The sequence below is a fragment of the Pan troglodytes genome, chromosome 22, assembly GCF_028858775.2.
Source record: "Pan troglodytes isolate AG18354 chromosome 22, NHGRI_mPanTro3-v2.0_pri, whole genome shotgun sequence".
NCBI classification, from domain to species: domain Eukaryota; kingdom Metazoa; phylum Chordata; class Mammalia; order Primates; family Hominidae; genus Pan; species Pan troglodytes.
In genome coordinates, this window is record NC_072420.2 from 43,514,774 (window position 1) to 43,538,882 (window position 24,109).

Here is a 24,109-nt window from a genome sequence, read left to right on the forward strand (position 1 = left end):
GTTGCCTTCCTTGCCTTCCTGTCACACATGTCCCCACACCCATCTGTCACCAAGTCCCAGTGAGGTTCCCTTGATACCCCACACTCGCCATTGTTCCTGACTGCCCCTGTGTGCGTCCAATCCCAGCTCCACCACCCGGGCTGTGGGCCTGCGCCCTCTGGGGCTCCAGGTGTGTGTCTGTGACACACGGGGCACACAGAATGGGGTGACAGGGGCTGCTGGGAGCAGTGCTGAGGTGATGCTCTTACAGCACCTGGCACAGCTCCGGGCCAAGGAGGCGGAGCCAGAGGCTCGTGGCTGCACCTGCTCCTCCCACACCTTCACTTCCAACCTGGGGCTGCCTACTGGCCACCTCCTGCCTCACTTGCCTTCTTCGTTCTCCCTGCTGTCTGCTCCACCTTCCTAAATCCTGTTCCCACCACTCCCCTGCTCCCAAATCTGCAGAGGGCTGTCCCTGCTACGGGGGAGCCCCACTCTCCCCACCAAACGCTGGGGCGCAGACCGGGCAGACGTTGATTCAGCCTGTACCCCACATACCATGTCCCCCACGTACTGCGTCTAACAGCATGGACAGGTGCCTGAGCCTTGACAGGGTAGACATTGACTCAGCGTATGCCCCACGTACCACATCCCCCAGGTACCGTGTCCCACACCTGCCATGTCCCCCACCTGCCACGTCCCCCACCTACCACATCTAACAGCATAGACAGGTGCCCCAGCTCTAGACGGCCACACCCGTGTGGCTCCAGCACCGAAAAGGAGTAGACGTCTCCAGACTTGTCGGCCACCAAGACCTTCTCCTCCGAGGCTATGAAGGTCAGGGCTGTACACCTCCTTGCCACGGTCCTAGAAGGCCAGAAAGACACCCCCATTAGCTTCCAGGAGCAGCGCAGGGTCCTCGACAGCCTGGCAGGCCACGTGGGCGGTGGCCGGCACTGGTACCTGGCCATATGCTCTGTTTTCCAGCTGCTGAAGGTGGTGCCAAAAAAATTAAGCAATGCTAACAACGGGAACAAAGCCAATGCCTTCGACAAATTTACTTTCACAACGTTTTTCTTTAAGAAAATTGCTCCTAGCTGGGCGCAGTGGCTCACATCTGTAATCCCAGCACTTTGGGAGGCCAAGGTGGGGATCACGAGGTCAGAAGATCGAGACCCTCCTGGCTAACACGGTGAAACCCCGTCTCTACTAAAAATACAAAAAATTAGCCAGGCATGGTGGCGGGCGCCTGTAGTCCCAGCTACTCGGGAGGCTGAGGCAGGAGAATGGCGTGAACCCAGGAGGCGGAGCTTGCAGTGAGCCGAGATCCCGCCACCGCACTCCAGCCTGGGGCGACAGAGCGAGACTCCGTCTCAAAAAAAAAAAAAAAAAAAAAAGAAAAGAAAAGAAAATTGCTCCTGATGGTGGGATCTACGTGGTGGATAAATGGGTGACAAAATCCTCAACTTTCCTGTGTGTTTGAAAACTGTCATCAAGAAATGGGGGAATGGTTCCTTAACCCCAGAGTCTTCATCATGCACTGAGGGAGACAACGGCCCTCTCCATAAACACCGAGTGTGCTGGGGGCCACTGTCAAGGACAAAGGCAGGCACCAGCCTCCAGGGCCCCCCAGCCTTGCCGCTCCCCTGACCCACACTGACCCCTGCTGCTCGTTCTGCTGCGTCGAACCAGGAGCCTCAGACAGAGAGCCGTGCCCCATGCCCTGCAGAGGGATGGAGGGGCCTGGCCACCCTCGGGGCAGGACCCAGCCCAGGGCAACAGTGAGGCAGCACCCTACCCTCCTCGGGAGGAAGCTCGGTTATCCAGCGTGAGAGAGGCCTGCGCTCCCCCCAGTCCACATCCACATCAGCACATCCATGAATCCAACCCCGACCCAGAGTCATGGATGCACCAGAGTTCCGGATGCAGCACGTCTGCACACTGCTTCAGTAAGAACCAAAGTCACAGTTCGCTCCCTCTCCTTCGCCAGGGCTCAGGGCTACACTACTTCCTGGGGCTCTCATTTCCACATCATTTCTACTAGAATCGTCCCGTATTTATGTCCTCTCCACAAGGCAGGGACCCATATGTTCTATTTTACATAGATATGAGTTGTAGCACAGCTTCCCACACACGCAGTTAGCCACAGGGCCTCACTACAGAACGGCAGCCAGCCCTGCTTCCCCACCCCCAGGGCTGTGGCAGCACACACTGCCCAATACGCAGCCAACACCAGGCAGACAAGTACAGGGCGCCCGGCCCACTGCGGCTGGAAATTGAGATGGAAGCTTCAGGAACGCTGTCCTCAATGAGGCCCCTATGTTTCTCTCAGGGGCAGAGGGACTAAAGGACAGAAAAGGGCAGGCAGGACTTTTGGGCCACACCCCAGGCTGGAAGCAGCATCCCTCCTCCTCCCTCGCAGCTGTGCAGCAGAGCTGCAGAAGGGAGGCAGAAGGGAAGTATAACGGGGTAAACACAGAGAAAACAAGGACAAAGAAAGGTAATTACGCTCTGGAGCAAGATTAATCAGAATTCTCAGGGTGCGCTGCAATTTAAACAAACAGCCCTGCACTGCACCAGCGACACAGCCCCCAATGTCCGATGGGCTCATTAAGCAGCTGCCACAAACACGACCATGGTGGCACAGAGGAGCAGCCCAAGAGAATGCCACAGGGAGGGGGGATGGACTTGGACTCACAAGGCGCTCATCCCCCCAGCCAGGCTGGAAGGCGTGTGGCACAGATGGCCCCCGACACCGTGCCTCCTGCCCAGCTCAGCAGAGGGCACTGCTCCGCGTCCCTTTGTCCTGCCCCAGCCGGAGGCTCCCAGCCTCTCCAGCTGGGCTTATCCTGGCACCGATTCTAGGACGCAGCTGAGCCTTACTCGCAGGCTTGGGTGCTAGGATCCGAGGGAGGTCACAGAATGGGGCAGGTCACTGGACCAATGGCAAGCCGGCCTGTCACCCTAGCTGAGGCACAACCCCGCCCGCCCTCCGACCCCCAGCCTGTGCAGGGTCTCGTGTCTCAGCACTCCCTCCACAGTCACTGGGTTCAGGGCCCAGAGACCAGCAGAACCTAGCAAGTAGCCACCCATCTCCACACCCTCTGTTCTCTGCCAGGAGTCGAGTGGCTGAGCCCTGAACTCCCAGACTGAGTTGGCACTGCCCCAAGCCCCCCTCCAGAGAGCCGCCTGGGCAGCCCCAACAGGGCACTGAGGACACCAGGCGCCATCCACACCCACACTCCAGCAGCCAGGCGCTCTCTCTCCACCCCCTGGGCAGAGCGAATCGGATGGTTTTCCGGCTCTGCCTTTCCCACGTGCTGCCGTGGCTCTCACAGTCGTTTTCGGAAACACTGACTCCACTGGGAGGATTTCTCCCTCATAAACACACATGTCAAAATCAATGTATCACTCATCACCCTGTGTCCTCATCTTCGGCTAGGAAAACCTGGCCTCAGTCCCTCGGGCCAAGAGTCTCCTGACTGCCCAGGTGGCAGGCCCTCCTGCCCTTGCGGTTCTAAACTGCTACCTGGGAAAGAATCGTTGCTGCCCACAACTTCCATCTTGGCTACGCCTCAAAACCCTTCAGCAGGAAGCTTCCCAGCAGCAGCACAGTAACAAAGCGACCACGGGACAGAGCCTGGGGTCTCGCCCAGCTCAGGGGCATCCTGCAGCGGTGCAGGGCCTCAGTGAAATGCAGAGAGGCCACGAGTACATGGAACCTCTAAAACTGAACGGAGGTGGATGTGCTAAGTGTGGGCGGTTTTCTGGGGAGAGGGTGCATCAGATCTAAGAGTCTGAGATCTAAGAGGCATAAAAAGCCTCCAGGTGTGGGGAGCAGCCCCCATGTTTGCAGACCAGCCACAGGGTGCTGCCTGCCAGCTCAGCATGGTTCCACTCACCCTAGTCCTCTCCTTGAAAGCAGCTCCTGATAAAACTCACCCTATGCCCCGCTCCCTGCCCCACTCGCATCCCCCAAACCTACTCCTCCTGCCACAATAATCCCCTCCAATTTCTCACTGAGAGAAAGGGTAAAGATTTCACTCCACCCGATGCTGAAAAGTTCACAAACCCACAATTCTAAAGGAATTTTAAAAAAGATTATTGAGGAATTTGCCAAGAGATGCTGAAAGTGGCAGTAACTTCACACCTGTACCCACTGTCCTGCAGTTCAGCTAGAGAAAGGGGAGGCAGCAACGCGTGCCCTACACCAAGGTCAGGAGAAACCCCAAGCCACACCATCGAGGCGGGATTTTGTAATCTGCTGCCTGGACTGCATCAAATCACATGGTCCATCTTCCACACCACCTAAGGCAAACATTTCCTACACGAAGTTATACCGCTGACATCACTTTCAAAACCAAGAGCAGGCCGGGCGCAGTGGCTCACGCCTATAATCCTAGAGCTTTGGGAAGCCAAGGTGGGCAGATCACCTGAGGTCAGGAGTTCAAGACCAGCCTGGCCAACATGGCAAAACCGCATCTCTACTAAAAATACAAAAAGTAGTCAGGCGTGGTGGCTCATTCCTATAATCCCAGCTACTCACGAGGCTGAGGCAGGAGAATCGCTTGAACCCAGGAGGTGGAGGTTGCAGTGAGCCGAGACCGTGCCACTGCACTCCAGCCTGGGTGACAAAGAGACACTCCGCTCCACCAAAAAAAAAAAAAAAAAAAAAAAAAAAACGCACAGGTAAAGGGGCACTGCCAAGAGCCAGCCACTGCTCTTTGCTCACATGCTGCAGGCTGCCCATCCCTCATCCCAAATGCTCGGGACCAAAAGTGCTTTGCACTTCAGATTTGTTCAGGTTTTGGAATATTTGCAAATACTTACTGGTTCAGCATCCCTAACCTAAAAACCCAAAATCCAAAACATTCCAGTGAGCATTTCCTTTGAGCATCTTCCCTATGCTCACAAAATTTCGGATTTTGGAGGATTCTGAATTTCAGATTAGGGGTAAACTAGTTGCACTGCCCACTCTTGGACTTGTTCTTTTTTTTTCCTTTGTAGAGACAAGATCTCACTATGCTGAGGCCAGACTGGCCTCGAACTGCTGGCCTCAAGGGATCCTCTCGCCTTGGCCCCTCAAAATGCTGGGATTACAGGCATGAACCACCATGCCAGCCTCCCAGAGTTTTACCAGGTGCTTCCATAAAGAGAATCACACCAGCACACGACCTTCAAAAGATGAGTCAACACAGCAAGACATCTCCCTCTTGGCAAAGCACCTGCAACCAAGGATGAAGAGGCCCCGCCACCCACCCAGGCTGCAGCGGTATCTGCATCCACCACGAGTCCCAACTCATGGAGCTCTCAACCTCAAATGACCTCCTCCAAGAAGCCAACTGCCACAGGCAACCACACTGAGTGGAGAGAATTCTAGATTCCTCCCTCCTCTGGGCCATGCACGATGCCAGGAGCAGAAGCCCCGTCCCTCTGGAGGAGTCAGAACCCCTGGAGGAGCCGTGGGCCTCCGCACTTCCATCAGGGTGAAGAAGCTCCACTGTTAGGAACCCGGACACAGCAGGCAGGCTGACTGGACATCCCCTTTCTCCCAAGTTCAAAGTGAGACACTACCTCTGGACAGCGAGCCCACATTGAAGTAAAGTGACATTCCACCCACGTCTCCATCTTTCTGGCAACCTCAGAACTTCACAGCCACAGCACTGTCCAGACTTGAAAGAGTCAGTGTCTTCAAGACACGAGTGAGCTCCCTGCCCGCTCACCCCCACCACCAGCCAGGCCTACGGCACACACAGCCAGACCCAGCCTCCCCTACCCTCTGCAGGCAGTGGCTACTCCTCAAATGGTGTCTGGTACCAGACATCAAAAGCCTTGGCACAGGGTACACCCTCTGCATAGTGAAGAATTAACCTTGCCTTTGGCCTCATCTCCAAGAGTAGGGGCCTTGGGCCCCACAGGCAGCCTAAGTACGTGATTTAGGGCAGGGGCCTGGGGCCACAAGGTGTCCACTCTACCTCTGGAGGGGCTGGGAACTAAAGGTCAGCCACCCCCACAGCATGTGATCAACCCCAAGAAAACCGCTGGACACCAAGGCTTGGGAAGCTTCGCTGTGTCTGTTGTCACACATTGGTGCCAGTAAACCCACACTGTCCACACCTCTGCTGTCCCAGTTGCTCTGGCTCAAACTTCCCAAAGTTTAAAGGCAGGAAGAGGTACAAGGAAACAGTAGCATTTGAGCAGTGGAACAGTGCAAACAATGTAACAACTCAGCTACAGGGAATGACACAGTGTTGTCAACACTGCCCTGGCGGGGGGATGGGGAAACAGGCTATAGGCTAGCACGTGCCACCACTACAGTGTAACACATGCAAATCCTGTAACCCATCTGCAGAGAGGAGGGCCTGGCCCCAGTGCTCATCCCATACTCTGGCTCTGGGTGGTGCAATTCAGGGTGGTTTTTGTTCTTGCTCTCACTTTGTACTTCTCAGTGGTTTCCAATTTTCTGTACGGACCAAAACCAAAGGATAAAAAAGGCAAAAGGTAGCATGAGAGGATACCAAACTGTACTCCAGGGGAAGCAGACAAGTGAGAATTCGCTCCCAACTTCTACAACCCCACTCACCATAGCTGAACGGGAACCCACACATTCCACTGTTGTCTAAGTAACTGGATCACGTCTGAGATCCGTGTACACATCAGCACGTGGATCTCAGCTCTGCACCAGTTCTTGACCCCAGGGCTTTGAAGTTTTGTCAGCTAAGGCAAGGGTACTGGAAAATGCTAATCCAGTCTCAGAGGTTACCGGTGCAGCTCACCTTACACACCTGTGCCACAGAAAGGCCGTGTGAGAAAGGCCATGTTGACAGCCACACTTTGGGAGATGGGCTTATTTTGTAAAAATAAAGTGTCCAAATATAAAGAGCTCCTACAAATAAACAATACCCCAATGGAAAAACATAGGATATGGAAAAAAAAAAAAGTTTACAAAACACAAATGATTCTTAAGTATATAAAAAGTTGCTCTTGTGGCCAGGCGCCAGTGGCTCACACCTGTAATCCCGGCACCCTGGGAGGCCGAGGTGGGTGGATCACCTGAGGTCAGGAGTTCAAAACCAGCCTGGCCAACATTGTGAAACCCCATCTCTACTAAAAAAATAGAAAAAATTAGCCGGTCGTGGTAGTGCATGCCTGTAATCCCAGCTACTCGGGAGGCTGAGGCAGGAGAATCACTTGAACCCGGGAGGCAGAGGTTGCAGTGAGCCTAGATCGTGCCATTGCCCTCCAGCCTGGGCAACAAGAGCGAAACTCCATCTCAAAAAAAAAAAAAAAATGCTGACCACCAGTAGAGGGATAGTCAAGAAAACTGCGTAGCTGGGCTCAGTGGCTCACGCCTGTAATCCCAACATTTTGGGAGGCCAAGGTCAGCGGATCACCTGAGGTCATGAGTTCAAGACCAGCCTGGCCAAAATAGCAAAACCCCATCTCTACTAAAAAGACAAAAATTAACTGGGCATGGTGGTAAGTGCCTGTAATCTCAGCTGCTCGGGAGGCTGAGGCAGAAGAATCGCTTGAACCCGGGAGGTGGAGGTTGCAGTGAGCCGGGATTGGGCCACTGCACTCCAGCCTGGGTGACAGAGCGAGACTCTGTCTCAAAACAAAGAAAGAAAGAAATCACAGAGCATATGGCCTAGCCCAGATGAAACAAATCACAAAGTCTGTGCTTTCACAAGACACCCAAGCGGCTCTTGTGCACTATGCCTATGCCAGAGCTCAGCCAGGGCCTTTACTTTAGGAAAAGAATTACCAGGCCAGGCGCAGTGGCTCACTCCTGTAATCCTAGCACTTTGGGGGGCTGAGACAGGTGGATCACCTTGAGGTCAGGAGTTCAAAACCAGCCTGGCCAACATGGTGAAACCCCTTCTCTACTAAAAATACAAAAAATTAGCCAGACGTGGTGGCACATGCTTGTAATCCCAGCTACTTGGGAGGTTGAGGCAGGAGAATTGCTTGAACCTGGGAGGCAGAGATTGCAGTGAGCTGAGATCGCGCCATTGCACTCCAGCCTGGGAAACAAGAGTGAAACTCCGTCTCAAATTAAAAAAAAAAACTACCATCAGATTCTCTTAGATCATTTCATTTTTAACTTTTGGGAGTCAAAGCCCCATTTGAGAATCTCATGTGAATTATGAAAGCTCTCTACAGCAGCCAGTGTCCAAAAGGCAAGATGAACTGTTATGTGCTTAACTGAATCCTCCAAACCACAACTCCTATGTTGAAGCCCTGACCTACCTAGGACCTTAGAATGTAACTGTATTTGGATAGGACCTTTACAGAGGTGAAACAGAGGTCATTGGGGTAGCCCTGACCCCATCTGACCAGTGTCCTTTCAGGAACAGGAAATGAGGACAGACACAAAAGGACGACTCTGTGAAGACATAGGGAGAAGACGCCATCAGCAAGCCAAGGAGAGAGGCCTCAGAGGAACCAGCCCTGTCCTGCCAGCCCCTTAATCTTGGTTTTCCAGCCTCTACAACTGTGAGAAAATTGTTATTTAAGGCCCCTAGTCTGTGGTATCTTGTTAGGCAGCCCAAGCAGACTAGGACAACCACTATCTTCTTTCAACACTGAGAGGTGAAAGCCTGTCCATCCCTCCTTCCCACAGGTTGTCCAAGAAACCCAAAGTCAAGGCCAACCTACTAGAAAGCCCCTGCCACCTGCAGAGATCCCTGTGGAGGGGCTCAGGGCAGGACACCTCAAGGCCACCTTGAGGCATTCACCCTGAATCCTGAAAACACTTCCCATCTTCTCTATTCTAGGTCCTAAATGACTTACTCATGTGGCTATCTCAGCAAGAGGATGCCGTTCACAGGCCTTTCAAGATAAAGATGACGCGATCCACAGCAGTCAGGTGGAAGCAGCCATTTATTATCAGTTATAACTCAGACATGTAGGAACATGCATTTAAAAGTCATTTTCCTACTGGGAAACCATCACTGCCTATGGGAAAGGAGCCAGAAGGCGGGTAAGAAGGGAGACTGACGCATAATCTTTGGTTTAATTTTGTTGTGTTTTAAGTTTTTAAACCATGTGCATCTATTACCTACCTGATACACAAAGACACAAAAACATATTGTAAGTCACATATACATAAAAACATATATAGTAAAACCTGTATACACAAAAACACATAAGAGTAGAAATGATGCAGCGTTTCAGGGCTTTCCTTTTAACCTGACTGGAAGAGAGGACAGAGCAAGCATTCATTGCTTTTGACGCCACCTAGAATTTGGCTTTTTTTTTTGAGATGGGGTTTTGCTCTTCTCACCCAGGCTGGAGTGCAATGGCACGATCTCAGCTCACTGCAACCTCCGCCTCCCAGGTTCGGGAGATTCTCCTGCCTCAGCCTCCTGAGTAGCTGGAACTACAGGCACGCACCACCATGCCCAGCTAATTTTGTATTTTTAGTAGAGATGGGGTTTTGCCGTGTGGGCCAGGCTAGTCTCGAACTCCTGATCTCAGGTGATCCGATCCGCCTGCCTTGGCCTCCCCAAGTGCTAGGATTACAGGTGGGAGCCACTGCACCCAGCTGAATTTGGGTTTTTACTCTTCTCTTTGAAAATAAGATGAGGCTGGGAGCGGTGGGTCATGCCTGTAATCCCAGCACTTTGGGAGGCTGAGGCGGGTAGATCACCTGAGATCAGGAGTTGGAGACCAGCCTGGCCAATGTGGTGAAACTCTGTCTCCAGCAAAAAATACAAAAACTAGTCAGGCATGGTGGTGTGCACCTATAGTCCCAGCTACTCGAGAGGCTGAGATGGGAGAATTGCTTGAACCTGGGAGGCGGAGGCTGTAGTGAGCCAAGATCACACCACCGCACTCCAGCCTGGGTGACAGAATGAGACCCTTCTCCAAAAAAAAAAAAAAGATGAAATAAAAATCTTAAAGACAGGCCGGGCGCAGTGGCTCACACTTGCAATCCCAGCAGTTTGGGAGGCTGAGGCCAGCGGATCACCTGAGGTCAGGAGTTCAAGAGCTGGCCTGGCTAACGTGGTGAAATCCCATCTCTACTAAAAATACAAAAAATTAGCCGGGCATGGTGGCGAGTGCTTGTAATCCCAGCTACTCGAGAAGCTGAGGCAGGAGTATCACTTGAACCCGGGAGGTAGAGGTTGCGACGAGCAAAGATCGCGCCATTGCACTCCAGCCTGGGCAACAAAAGCAAAACTCCGTCTCAAAAAAATAAAAAAAGAGGAATAGGGAAGGCAGAAGAACCTTTCCGGACTTTGCTAAGTAAGAGGGCAAGGCATAGCAATATCTCTGTTCTTGCCAGAGTTACTGGCCTCCCCATCCCCACGGATCCACTCCCCATCCACTCTTCAGATACTCAGACATATGTGCACTAAACCCACCTAGCTTAATACTATGGTACAGACCCCTCAACAGACCCCAAATCCCTACCACTCTCCAGGGCAGGCTCACAGCCTTGTTCCTGCTAATCACAAGGACAGAGGACTGCCCTGGAAAACAGGGGCACCAACACTGTAGATGGAGGGACCAGCAGCAGGGCCCGGCTCTGTCTTCCAAGCCCACTGATTGGAGTCTGCTACCTAACTGTTCACCACTTAACGTGGGACAGAACAGCACCCCTGCACCCTCCCAGAACTGCTGTGAGGATCAGATCAGCCAACACATATACGGCACTGAAAGCGGTGTCTGGCACCGAACTGCGGCTCTGCGTCAACCACTTATCACCATGTTATGGTCACTATTGCTACAGGCATGCAAGGACAAGGTGTGCATTCGACATCTTAAGAATCCAGCGTTAGCATCTCATACCTGACACTCAGACATTGCCATGGTTTTGTACGGAAAAGAATCAGACGCTTACTGTCATCGGTTAAAGCAAAATAGCTGCCAGACTTGGAGAAGGTGGACGCCAGAATCGCACCGCTCCCCTGGTCCAAGGGCGCGTCCTCCCTGAGGAAGAGAGGAGGAAGACGGTTAAGCTTCACCTAAGGAAATAAGGCTGCATTCCTTGTTGGCCAGCGTGGTAATTTCTAACATGGGAGGAGGTAGAAACCGTTAAGGGGATCACGTAGCCAAAATACAGACATATTAAAGGGACATGGGGAAGTTCAAAACAGCTAATTTTATCAGCATGAAGCCTAACTAAACAGAAAATCTCCCAGCACACAAGCCAGAACCCAGAGAGCTAAGCTGGAAGAACCCTCAATGACACGTGGCCCTCTTCCTCATGGGCAAGGACTAACCCAAGGCTAGAGGCAGGGATAAACTCACATTAACAATACTAATAACAGGCCAGGTGTGGTAGCTCGGACCTATAATCTCAGCACTTTGGTGTTGCGAGAAGTCAGGGACCCCAAACGGAGGGACCGGCTGAAGCCATGGCAGAAGAATGTGGATTGTGAAGATTTCATGGACATTTATTAGTTCCCCAAATTAATACTTTTATAATTTCTTATGCCTGTCTTTACTGCAATCTCTAAACATAAATTGTGAAGATTTCATGGCACTTATCACTTCCCCAATCAATACCCTTGTGATTTCCTATGCCTGTCTTTACTTTAATCTCTTAATCCTGTCAGCCGAGGAGGATGTATGTCACCTCAGGACCCTGTGATAATTGCGTTAACTGCACAAATTGTAGAGCATGTGTGTTTGAGCAATATGAAATCTGAGCACCTTGAAAAAAGAACAGGATAACAGCAATGTTCAGGGAACAAGAGAGATAATCTTAACTCTAACCGCCAGTGAGCCTGGCGGAACAGAGCCATATTTCTCTTCTTTCAAAAGCAAATGGGAGATATATAGCTGAATTCTTTTTCTCAGCAAGGAACATCCCTGAGAAAGAGAATGTGCCCCTGAGGGTGGGCCTCTAAAATGGCCCCCTTGGGTGTGGCCGTCTTCTATGGTCGAGACTGTAGGGATGAAATAAGCCCCAGTCTCCCATAGTGCTCCCAGGCTTACTAGGATGAGGAGATTCCCGCCTAATAAATTTTGGTCAGACCGGTTACTCTCAAACCCTGTCTCCTGATAAGATGTTATCAATGACAATGGTGCCCGAAACTTATCAGCAATTTTAATTTTGCCCCGCTCCTGTGGTCCTGCGATCTCACCCTGCCTCCATTTGCCTTGTGATATTCTATTACCTTGTGAAGTATGTGATCTCTGTGACCCACACCCTATTCGTACACTCCCTCCCCTTTTGAAAATCCCTAATAAAAACTTGCTGGTTTTTGTGGCTTGTGGGGCATCACGGAACCTACTGACGTGATGTCTCCCCCGGATGCCCAGCTTTAAAATTTCTCTCTTTTGTACTCTGTCCCTTTATTTCTCAAACCGGCCAACACTTAGGGAAAATAGAAAAGAACCTACGTGAAATATCGGGGGTGAATTTTGCCCGATATCTGGCTGAATTTCCCCCAATACTTTGGGAGGACAAGGCAAGAGGATCGCTTGAGCTCAGGAGTTCAAGACCAGCCTGGGTAACATGGCAAAACCACGTCTCTACAAAAAACTACAAAAATTAGTCAGGCAGCCCTGGCGCGGTGCCTCACACCTGTAATCCCAGCATTTTGGGAGGCCGAGGCAGGTAGATCACAAGGTCAGGAGATCGAGACCATCCTGGCCAACATGGTAAAACCCCGTCTCTACTAAAAATACAAAAAAAAAAATTAGCCGGGCATGGTGGTGCGTGCCTGTAGTCCCAGCTACTCAGGAGGCTGAGTCAGGAGAACCACTTAAACCAGGGAGGTGGAGGTTGCAGTGAGCCGAGATAGCGCCACTGCACTCCAGCCTGGCAACAGGGCAAGACTCCATCTCAAAAAAAAATTAGGTATGCTGGCATGTGCCTGTAGTCCCAGGTACTTAGGGGGATGAGGCAGGAGATCACTTGAACCCAGGAAGTCGAGGCTGCAGGGAGTTATGTTTGTGCAACTGCACTCCAGCCGGGGTAACAGAGAGACCCTGTCTCAAAAAATAATAATAACAATTAAAACAAACTGAGCTACAATACCAATGATAACTAAATAAAGCCACCATACGAAACACTCACATGCTCTACTTTTATATGTCAATTAGCTGAAGTTAACTTCCTACACCTGCCTTCAACCATTATTTCAAGGAGCCAGTAAGATGTGATTACTGACAGAAACTGAAAGTATTTAGAAAAGTCCTAACACTGTGCTTTTTTTTTTTTTTTGAGACGGAGTCTTGCTGTGTCACCCAGGTTGGAGAGTGCGGTGGCGCAACCTCGGCCAACTGCAACCTCCACCTCCTAGATTCAAGTGATTCTCCCGCCTCAGCCTCCCAAGTAGCTGGGACTACAGGCACCCACCAGCATGCCTGGCTATTTTATTTTTAGTAGAGATGGAGTTTCATCACATTGGCAAGGCTGGCTTTGAACTTCTGACCTCAGTCAGCACCCTGGCCTCCCAAAGTGCTGAGATTATAGGCATGAGCCACCGCACCCGGCACTAACACTGTACTCTTTTTTTTTTTTTTTTTGGAGACAGAGTCTTGCTCTATCCCCCAGGCTGGAGTGCAATGCCGCAATCTCAGCTCTCTGCAACCTCCGCCTCCCAGGTTCAAGTGATTCTCGTGCCTCAGCCTCCCAAGTAGACGGGATTACAGGTGCCTGCCACCACGCCCAGCTAATTTTTTGTATTTTTAGTAGAGACAGGGTTTCGCCATGTTGGCCAGGATGGTCTGGAAATTCTGACCTCGGGTGATCCACCCACCTCGGCCTCCCAAAGTGCTGGGATTACAGGCATAAGCCACCATGCTCAGCCAACAATGTACTCTTAATGCCTAACCTAAAAGTTACTTTTACATGTCTCTCCTGAGGTGCTACTTATCTGCACCACTGTGTGACAGAAGCTAAGAATTCAGCAAGTAGGACAACAATTGCTTCTTAGACCCTCTGGTCCCATTGTCGAACCATTAAAGCAGGCCCTGAAAAAGCTTCCCCACATCTCACCCTTTATTTTCTTGTGACTTCTTTTCTGCAGCACTGCAGTCATAGATGAAGAGGCTGTCATCATCACTAAAGAGAAATAACAGAATAATTTTAAAAGGAGTTATCATTAGAGAGAAATAAATTTTTTTTTTTTTGAGATGGAGTTTCGCTCTCGTTGTCCAGGCTCGAGTGCAATGGCACGATCTCGGCTCACCGCAACCTCCGCCTCCCAAGTTCAAACGATTCTCCTGCCTTAGCCTCCCCAGTAGCTGAGATTACAGGCATGCACCAGCACTCCCAGCTAATTTTGTATTTTTCGTAGAAAACGGGGTTTCTCCATGCTGATCAGGCTGATCTCAAACCCCCAACCTCAGGTGATCCACCCACCTCAGCCTCCCAAAGTGCTCACAGGTGTGAGCCACTGCACCTGGCCCTAATTTTTTTTTTTTTTGAGTTAGAGTCTCGCTCTGTCACTCAGACTGGAGTGCAAGGGCATGATCTCAGGTCACTGCAACCTCCCCCTCCTGGATTCAAGCAATTCTCCCGCCTCAGCCTTCCCGGTAGCTGGAATTACAGGTATCTGCCACCACGCCTGGCTAATTTTTGTAGTTTTGGTAGAGACGGGGTTTCGCCATGTTGGCCAGGCTGGTCTCAAACTCCTGACCTCAGGTGATCTGCCCGCCTCAGCCTCCCAAAGTGCTGAGATTATAGGCAGAGCCACTGCGCCCAGCCTAACAATGATTTTTAAAGGAGCACTTTGTTAAAAAAAAAAAAAAAAAAAAAAAAAAAGTTGATTTTTTTTCTCTGTGGAACAAAAAATATTTGCACACTCATTAAATTAAAAGTTGTATACTTGACAAGAAAACTGTCTAGATACAATATTTCAGGGAACAGTTAACAAACTTTACTTGCTTAATCTCTTATTGGAGTATGTCATACTGCATAGTTCTGTGGGGAAAAAAAAGTTCAGTAAAACAAATGAGGGATAAATACTCAACAGGAATTAATATGCTATTCTTTTAGGCACCACAAAATCTATGCGACATGGTTATAAGAAATTACGAGCCGGGCGCGGTGGTTCACGCCTGTAATCCCAGCACTTTGGGAGGCCGAGACGGGCGGATCACGAGGTCAGGAGATCGAGACCAGCCTGGCTAACACAGTGAAACCCCCATCTCCACTAAAAATATAAAAAATTAGCCAGGCGTGGTGGCAGGCGCCTGCAGTCCCAACTACTCGGGAGGCTGAGGCAGGAGAATGGCGTGAACCCGGGAGGCGGAGCTTGCAGTGAGCCAAGATCGCGCCACTGCACTCCAGCCTGGGCCACAAAGCGAGACTCCTCAAAAAAAAAAAAAAAAAGAAATTATGTTCTGATACTGTTGAGCGTTCAGTGGGATTCTGTATACAAATTTCAAAGAGCCATTACTATTTAGAAACATATCTCACCTACCTGAAAGTGTTCCCATGACCCCAGGCACTTACCAACATAAGAATCACCCATTTTCCATACTGAACCTAAACTTCGGTTTATCCCATCCTCACCCCCTGGCACGTATCTTGTACATATTTATAGCCTTTAAAGTGAGTGCACCAAAAAACTTTCCATATGGAACCGTGGACTTGTCTTCCAAGTCAGAAACTCCACCAGCCACTAGAATTTCCTCAAAATGCATAGACTGAAGGTAAGCAAATCACGTCTAATATATCCACAGCTCACTCTGGCAGATATTAGACCGTGAGTCTCTAAAACAAAATCATCTGGGATATGTGACGGGTTTCTGAGTACAATTTTTGTGAGACCTAATTTAACATCGAATTGGCTTTCTGAAACCAAACGAACAAAAAATATACAGTATATCTGACAGACACGTCGTCCGTTTCAAGTATGAAATCACAAATAACCTGGGAAAGGAAACGAGGGGCTGAAACTGACAGCACTACTAATTGCTCCGAGAGTCCTGAGTTAGGACTATTTCATCAACAAACATTTACTAAGTTAAAAATCCCCGGCGTCGTCCTAGCACTGGCGGTACACTAAGGAAGGAGAATAAAATTACGGAAAGCAAAACCCGAGCCGTGCGAAGGGCCGCTAGGGAGGTGCGCACTGCGAGCTCCACGTGCACCCTTGGGTTGGGTAAGTGTCGGAGATGACTTGGAGCCCTAAGGAGCAATTAAGGCCAGGTGAGTGGATGCAGGCCGGGAAGAGGGAACAGGCAACCCTGAAGGAGAGGGAGCGCGCTCGGAGGTCAGTGAGCTCGCAGTGAGTAAGCCCCTCCCTTCTCACCAGGGAGACCCGAGGCCCGCTTCTTCCCAGTTCTGCAGAGCGTGTTCGGCCGGGCCTTGCTGACTGGTCAGCGTCGCCCCACGTGCTCTGCCTACCCGGTCCCCGCCGGCGCCGCGGAGACCGGAAGCGACCCGGCGCTAACCGGGCAAGAACACCGCAGACCAGCCATCTAGTGCAAGGAGCGCGCCGGGGAGCGGACGCCGAAAGCGGACCCTCCAGGAGCAGAGACGCGGCCAGCCGAGACTGCGGCGGAGGACTCGCGGGTTGGAGCGGAGTTCCCCCGGGTCACCCCAGAGTGGGTGCGACCAGGCGGTGCGGGAGAAGCGGGGTCGCCAGGACCCGACGCGCGCCCGCAGCCTGGTCTCCCTGTTCCAAGACCAAGGCCCCCTCACCTGCTTGCTATGGAGGTGGCCAGGAATCGGCTGCCGCCCCGCACCACCAGCGTCTGGCCGCACAACGCCAGTCCCACAGAGCCCGCCATGTACCCGCCCGCCTCACCGCCATACACATGCGCCAGCCCAGAGCCTCTTCCTGTCCGCACCGGTCGGTGACGCCAGGCGCAGACGCCGAGAGATGACGTATCCCCCACCTACCGCGCATGCTCAAGGACGAGCCTGCCTTGAGCATGCGTGAAAGGTGCTGTGACCGTCCTCCCGGTTGTGGCTGGTGGCCTTCGGTGTTTCGGGTTTGGCAGTTCACTCACCAAGGTGATCTGATGGAGTGCACTTCGCACGATTCCAAGTACTTGCCTAATGTTCATCCTTTCCTCTAGACGGGGTAGGGCTGGTTCTGGATCTTTTTCCGCGGTAGCTGGAGAGACGTAGGACCTGATGGCTACTAGATGCCTGGTAAATGATCCTTCAAGAAGTCAATGAACCGGGGGCCGTGGCTCACATGAAGTCAGCAGTTCGAGACCAGCCTGACCAATATGGTGAAACCCCGTTTCTACTAAAAGCACAAAAATTTGCTGGGCGTGGTGGCGTGCGACTGTAGCCCCAACTACTTGGGAGGCTGAGACAGAAGAATTGCCTGAACCCGGGAGGCGGAGGTTGCAGTGAGTCGAGATCGCCCCACCGCACTCCAGCCAGGGCGACAGAGCGAGACTCTCTCTCAAAAAAAAAAAAAAAAAAAAATGTCCAAGATGTGGTCATGGGTGAGGGTGTCTCGGGTGGCGTCAAGTCTGAGGTCGCTGGAAGTAAGCCTACTGAATCTTTGCACTTAGACAAGCCAAAGATGCCTTAAAATCTCCGAACTGGAGTGATATTTTCAACCCAAACTATGGTTAGTTTCCAGTGTTCATCCCAAGATCCCCAAAAACCTCTTACAATCCCAGCATCAGGCACAAAATCTAGGATCTCACGGTCTGTTTTAGATTGGCTTGTCAGGTGCAGCTCCTCTTGATCCAGAGACTTACAAACTAAAAAGATTAATTTTCTCTCCCATGCACGCAACATATGATGGTGAGCCGGGACCAGATAACCACAATAAATACTTGCATGTGAAAATGAGAAGAGGAGGAGACACAGCAATCACTGGTCCAAAGCAATTCTGAAATCCTACTGGAAGATGTTTTCAGGCCCTACAAGAATAAGAAGTCTTCCTTAACCAGGCCCGAGTTCTGCTTCCTGGGACTATCTCCCCAGGCTGTATCTCAGCACAGCTCTTGCCTCTGCCCTCTTGGGTGTCCCTCCTTTTCCAGCACCTTCTTGGCCATGTTGAAGAATGTGCCCTTTGAGAAACTTTCTCAACCTACTTCCTGTCATTAGCAAATTGTGAGCCCACAGACCTTTTTTCACTCTAAACTGTTCTGTCCACATTTTGGCAGCTGGTGGTGCTTTGTTCACTACAAGTCCCTTAAAAACTTTATGGGCTTCTCAAGAATCTGATTCAGCTGCTCTCCATGCCCAAGAAGCTACTCCCACTAGTCTTTTTTTTTTTTTTTAGATGGAGTCTCGCTCTGTCGCCCAGGCTGAAGTGCAACCTCCACCTCCCGGGTTCACGCCATTCTCCTGCCTCAGCCTCCTGAGTAGCTGGGACTACAGGCACCCGCGACCATGCCTGGCTAATTTTTTGTATTTTTCAGTGGAGACGGGGTTTCACCATGTTAGCCAGGATGTTCTGGATCTCCTGACCTTGTGATCCGCCTGCCTCGGCCTCCCAAAGTGCTGGGATTACAGGCGTGAGCCACCGCACCTGGCCAACACTCCCACTAGTCTTGTTGAAACAAGCCTCACTCTAAGATTTTTAATAAATATTTGTATATTGCTGAAAGGGTATACTAGTTAACATTTATTTATTTTTATTTATTTTTTTAGACAAGAGTCTCGCACTGTCGCCCAGGCTGGAGTGCAGTGGCGCGATCTCGGCTCACTGCAAGCTCGGCCTCCTGGGTTCACACCATTCTCTTGCCTCAGCTTCCCCGAGAAGCTGGAACTACAGGCGCCCGCCACCACGCCCAGCTAATTTTTTGTATTTTTAGTAGAGATGGGGTTTCACCGTGTTAGCCAAGATGATCTCGATCTCCTGACCTCGTGATCCACCTGCTTCAGCCTCCCAAAGTGCTGGGATTACAGGCGTGAGCCACCGCGCCTGGCCACTAGTTGACATTTAAATCATTGAGATCACCTTGACTTCAGCATTATTCTTAAGACCGTATTTTACTAGCGCCACTCTGAATTTGATCTTTGGCCCAGGTTATGACTTACTTTGAGAACTTGTTACCAACTATTGGGTCTAATAATACTTTCTCCAGCTCCAACCCAAAGTGTGCTCTAAATTCTGCTGGCCAGTTTGTTTGTTTGTTTGTTTTTAACCACACTCTTTTCTATAAGTGTCTCAACATATTCAAGCAAAAGAAACACAGGTTAATCTCAACATTATACTGATATGATCTTTTTCAAGTCCCAGAGTTCAGTAGTTGCCTTTTTCTCTGCCCATCTTACTGAAGGGCAACAATTTTACAAATCCTTCACCATGACATAGAGTTGTTCACCATTTGTCCACCTCCCGTAGTTTTCCTCACTATTGTTCCAGTGTTCACTACCAGTTTCCCCACTGCTTTTCCAGACTTCTAGTCCAAAGCTAATGCCACATGTTACAGTAGCACCTACTGCTAGATACAAATATCTGTAGCATGCATATCTTCCTTGTAGTCCTAGATATAGATCAACAAGCTCATGAAAACTATGGCTTTTTTTTTTCTTTTTTTTTTGAGGCGGAGTTTCACTCTTGTTGCCCAGGCTGGAGTGCAATGGCGTGATCTCCGCTCACCAAAACCTCTGCCTCCTGGGTTCAAGCGATTCTGCATCAGCCTCCCAAGTAGCTGGAATTACAGGCATGAGCCACCGTGCCCAGCTAATTTTGTATTTTTAGTAGAGACGGGGTTTCACCATGTTGGCCAGGCTGGTCTCAAACTCCTGACCTCAATTGATTCTCCTACCTTGGCCTCCCAAAGTGCTCAAATTACAGGCATGATCCATGATCCATGTTAGTCAGGCTGGTTTCAAACTCCTGACCTCAGGTGATCCGCCCGCCTCGGCCTCCCAAAGTGTTGGGATTACAGGCATGAGCCACTGCGCCCGGCCCAACTATGGCCATTTTTATAATTCATCGATTACATTAGCCTAGAGTGAGTGTGGGCTTTCTTTTTCAATTAAGAAACTTATGGATTGGCCGGGTGCAGTGGCTCACACCTGTAATCCCAACACGTTGGGAGGCCAAGGCGAGCAGATCACCTGAGGTCAGGAATTTGAGACCAGCCTGGCCAACACGGTGAAACCCCATCTCTACTAAAAATACAAAAATTAGCTGGGCTTGGTGGCATGCACCTGTAATCCCAGCTACTCAGAAGGCTGAGGCAGGAGAATCAGTAGAACCCAGGAGGTGGAGGTTACAGTGAGCCGAGATCACCCATTGCACTCCAGCCTGGGCAACAAGAGTGAAACTCCATCTCAGAAAAAAGAAAAAAAAGCTTATGGATTGTTGTGTTGTATTTCTAGTCCTGTCCTGAGTAAAAGGTATTAGGAACCTGAGAATCTTTCCATTAGCACAATAGAAAAATGGGCAAAAAGGCCAGGCACAGTGACTCACGCCTGTAATCCCAGCACTTTGGGAGGCCAAGGTAGGAGAATCAATTGAGGTCAGAAGTTTGAGACCAGCCTGGCCAACATGGTGAAACCCCATCTCTACTAAAAATACAAAAATCAGGCTGGGCACAGTGGCTAACACCTGTAATCCCAGCAGTTTGAGAGGCCAAGGCAGGTGGATCACCTGAGGTCAGGAGTTTGAGACCAGCCTGGCCAACATAGTGAAACCCCGTCTGTGCTAAAAATACAAAAATTAGTCGGGCATGGTGGCGGGCGCCTGTAGTCCCAGCTACTTGGGAGGCTGAGGTAGGACAACCACTTGAACCTGGGAGGTGGAGGTTGCAATGAGCCGAGATCATGCCACTGCACTCCAGCCTGGGTGACGGAGCAAGACTCTGTCTCAAAAAAAAAAAAAAAAGAAAAAGAAAAATCAGCTGGGAGTGGTGGTGCGTGCCTGTAGTCCCAGATACTCAGGAGGCTGAGGTACGAGAATCACTTGAACCGAGGAGGTGGGGATTGCAGTGAGCCGAGATTGCACCACTGCACTCCAACCCGAGTAACAGAGTGAGACTCTGTCTCAAAAAAAAAAAAAAAAGAAAGAAAAATGGGCAAAAAGTTACTTTTTTTTTTTTTTTTTACAAACTGGCAAGACGACATAAGCATTGTCTTATGGTCCTTGAGTTAAAAAAAAATTGTATAAAAACAAAAATGGACAAAGACCCATTAATTTCATGGTGGTTGTAGTGGGTTGAAAGGTGGCCTCCTAAAATGTATGTCCACCCCTGGAAACTGGGGATGTGACTTTTTTTGGGGAAAGGGTCTTTTCTAATGTAATTAAGTTAAGGATCGCAAAATGAGAGCATCCTGGATTTGGGTGGACCCTAAATCGAATGTTATGTGTACTGAGAAGAGAAGGGAGAAGACAGAGGAGAATGCCAGATGAAGACAGAAACAGAGATTGAAGTTATGTGGCCATAATTCAAGGATTGCTGGCAACACCAGAAGCCAAGAGAAAGATGAGGAAGAATTCTCCCCTAGACCTTTCAGAAGGAGCGTGGCCCAGCCAACACCCTGACTTCAGACTTCTGGCCTCCAGAACTGTGAGAATAAATTCTTACTGTTGTAATCCACCTGATATGTGGTAATGTGTACATTTCAGTGGGTTTTAGTATATATACAGAATTGTGCATCCATCACCACAATTTTATAACATTTTCATCACCCACAAAATAAATCTTAAACCCAGTAGCAGTCACTCCCCCTTTCACCCTCCCCACAAACCCCTGGTAACCATTAATCTACTTTCTGTTTTATGGATTTTGCTAGTCTGGACATTTCATATAATCTGGCTTCTATCACTGAATATTAGGTTTCCAAGGTTCATGGATATTGTAGCATGTGTCAGTACTTCACTGCTTTTTATGGCTGAATAATATTCCACTGAATGCATATATCACATATATCACATTTTGTTTATCCACTCATTGGTTGATAGGCAGTTTGGGATTTCCCACCTTTTGGCTATAATGAATAATGGTGTTGTGAACATTCCACTGGGAATGGAATTGTTGAGTCATACGGTAACATTTAAACTTTTCAGGAACTGGCCAGGTGTGGTGGATTGAACCTGGGAGGTGGAGATTGCAATGAGCTGAGATTGCGCCACTGCACTCCAGCCTGGGTGATGGATCACACCTGTAATCCCAGCACTTTGGGAGGCCGAGGTGGGTGGATCACAAGGTCAGGAGTTCAAAATCAGCCTGACCAACATTGTGAAACCCCACTTCTACTAAAAATACAAAAATTAGCTGGTCATGGTGTTGCGTACCTGTAATCCCAGCTACTCAGGAGGCTGAGGCAGGAGAATCGCTTGAACCCGGGAGGCAGAGGTTGCAGTGAGCCGAGATCACGCCATTGCACTCCAGCCAGGGCAACAGAGCCAGACTCCACCTCAAAAAAAAAAAAAAATCCTTTTCGGGGACGGCCAAGCTGATTCACAAAGTGGCTACAGCACTTTATAGTCCCACCAGCACTACATTGTGGTTCCAGTTTCTCCACATCCTCACCATCACTTGTTATTATGTCTTTTTTGTTTGTTTTTTTTCAGACAGAGTCTCACTGTGTCCCCCAGGCTGAAATGCAATGGCGCAATCCAGCTCACTGCAACCTCCCTCTCCCAGCTTCAAGTGATTCTCCTGCCTCAGCCTCCCAAGTAGCTGGGATTATAGGCACATGCCACCACACCCAGCTAATTTTTGTATTTTTGATAGAGACGGTGTTTCACCATGTTGGCCAGGCTGATCTCGAATGCCTGACTTCAAGTGATCTGCCCGCCTTGGCTTCCCAAATTGCTGGGATTACAGGCGTGAACCAACGCATCTGGACACATATTATGTTTCTAAATAGGTGTGGGTCTCTCATTGAACTGTTATATTCTACTGTCAAATTGTCTCTCCATGAATAAATACCACACAGACCTAATCACCCTAATAGCATATTAAGATGTAATATCTTCTAGGGCGAGTCTTCACCCTTTTTTCCTCACATTTTCCCCCTTCTCCTCCTCTCTTCTTCCTCCTCCAAGAAAGCCTTGGGTATTCATAGCCCTTTATTACTTCCATATAAATGTTATAATTAGAGCCTGGCACGGTGGCTCATGCCTGTAATCCTAGCACTTTGGGAAGCTGAGGCAGGCAGACCACCTAAGGTCAGGAGTTCAAGACCAGCCTGGCCAACATGGTGAAACCCCATCTCTACTAAAAATACAAAATTAGCCGGGCATGGTGGCACGTGCCTGTAATCCCAGCTACTCTGGAGGCTGAGGCAGGAGAACCACTGAACCCAGGAGGCAGAGGTTGCAGTGAGCTGAGATCGCACCATTGCACTCCAGCCTGGGCAAAAAGAGCAAAACTCCATCAAAAATATATATAGATAGATAGATATAAATTAGGTTATCAATTTCCCCCCAAATCCCTGCTAGGATATTGATTAGAATGTAATTGAATGTATTTTATATATATTAAATCTGTCCCCAGGCTGTTCCCCAGGCTGGAGTACAGTAGTACAATCACAGCTCATTGCAGCCTTGACCTCCTCGGCTCAAGTGGATTGTCCCATCTTGGTCTCCTGAGTGGCTGGGACTACAGGTGTGCATGACCATGACCCATTAACTTTTAAGTTTTTTGTAGAGACGGGGGTCTTGTTCTGTTGCCCAGGCTAGTGCCAAATCCCCAGCTTCAGGCAATCCTCCCGCCTCAGCATAGATTTTTTTTTTTTTTTTTTTTTTTTTTGAGACAGTCTTGCTCTGTCACCCAGGCTGGAGTACAGTGGCATGATCTCGGCTCGCTGCAACCTCCACCTGCTGGGTTCAGGCGATTCTCCTGTCTCAGCCTCCCGAGTAGCTGGGACTACAGGCATGTGCCACCAAGCCCAGCTAATTTTTGTATTTTTAGTAGAGACAGGGTTTTGCCATGTTGGCCAGGCTGGTCTCGAACTCCTGACGTCAGGCAATCCCACCGCCTTGGCCTCCCAAAGTGCTGGGATTACAGGCATGAGCCACCGTGCCCAGCCTAGATTTTTTTTAAGAACATTCACGTTTACAATATTTAGGAGCACCTTTTCCTCTTGATTTATTAATGTCTTACAATAAAATATTATCATCTTATTCAGAAAGCGTATGCACAAAATTTTCAATTTTATTTTTAGCAAAAAATAGGCGATTTTGCTAGTGTACATGGGATCCTTTTAAAATTTTGTGTTTGTTGTTGGTGTCTAGAAATACAATTGACTTTTGTAAATTGTTCACACGTCCAGCAGTTTTGC

General features: G+C 49.8%; 1 protein-coding gene across 9 annotated transcripts in view; it reads right to left on the reverse strand.

The window, feature by feature from the left end:
* The window catches only part of WDR4 (WD repeat domain 4), a 47,861-nt gene that overhangs the window by 18,865 nt on the left and 4,887 nt on the right, over positions 1-24,109 (reverse strand). For 3 of the 9 annotated variants that reach the window (XM_009437397.5, XM_514923.9, XM_063803718.1), the window contains exons 1-4: positions 16,595-16,780; positions 13,940-14,005; positions 10,777-10,917; positions 690-846 (exon numbers count right to left, since the gene is read on the reverse strand). In XM_009437397.5, coding sequence (XP_009435672.1) covers positions 690-846; positions 10,777-10,917; positions 13,940-14,005; positions 16,595-16,683 — 453 coding nt within the window. In that variant the 5' untranslated portion in view covers positions 16,684-16,780. Of the gene's footprint in view, positions 1-689; positions 847-6,414; positions 6,616-10,776; positions 10,918-13,939; positions 14,006-16,202; positions 16,786-24,109 lie in introns of those variants that run through there. The other 6 variants (XM_003949185.5, XM_063803719.1, XM_009437461.5 and 3 more) reach the window with 6 other exon arrangements.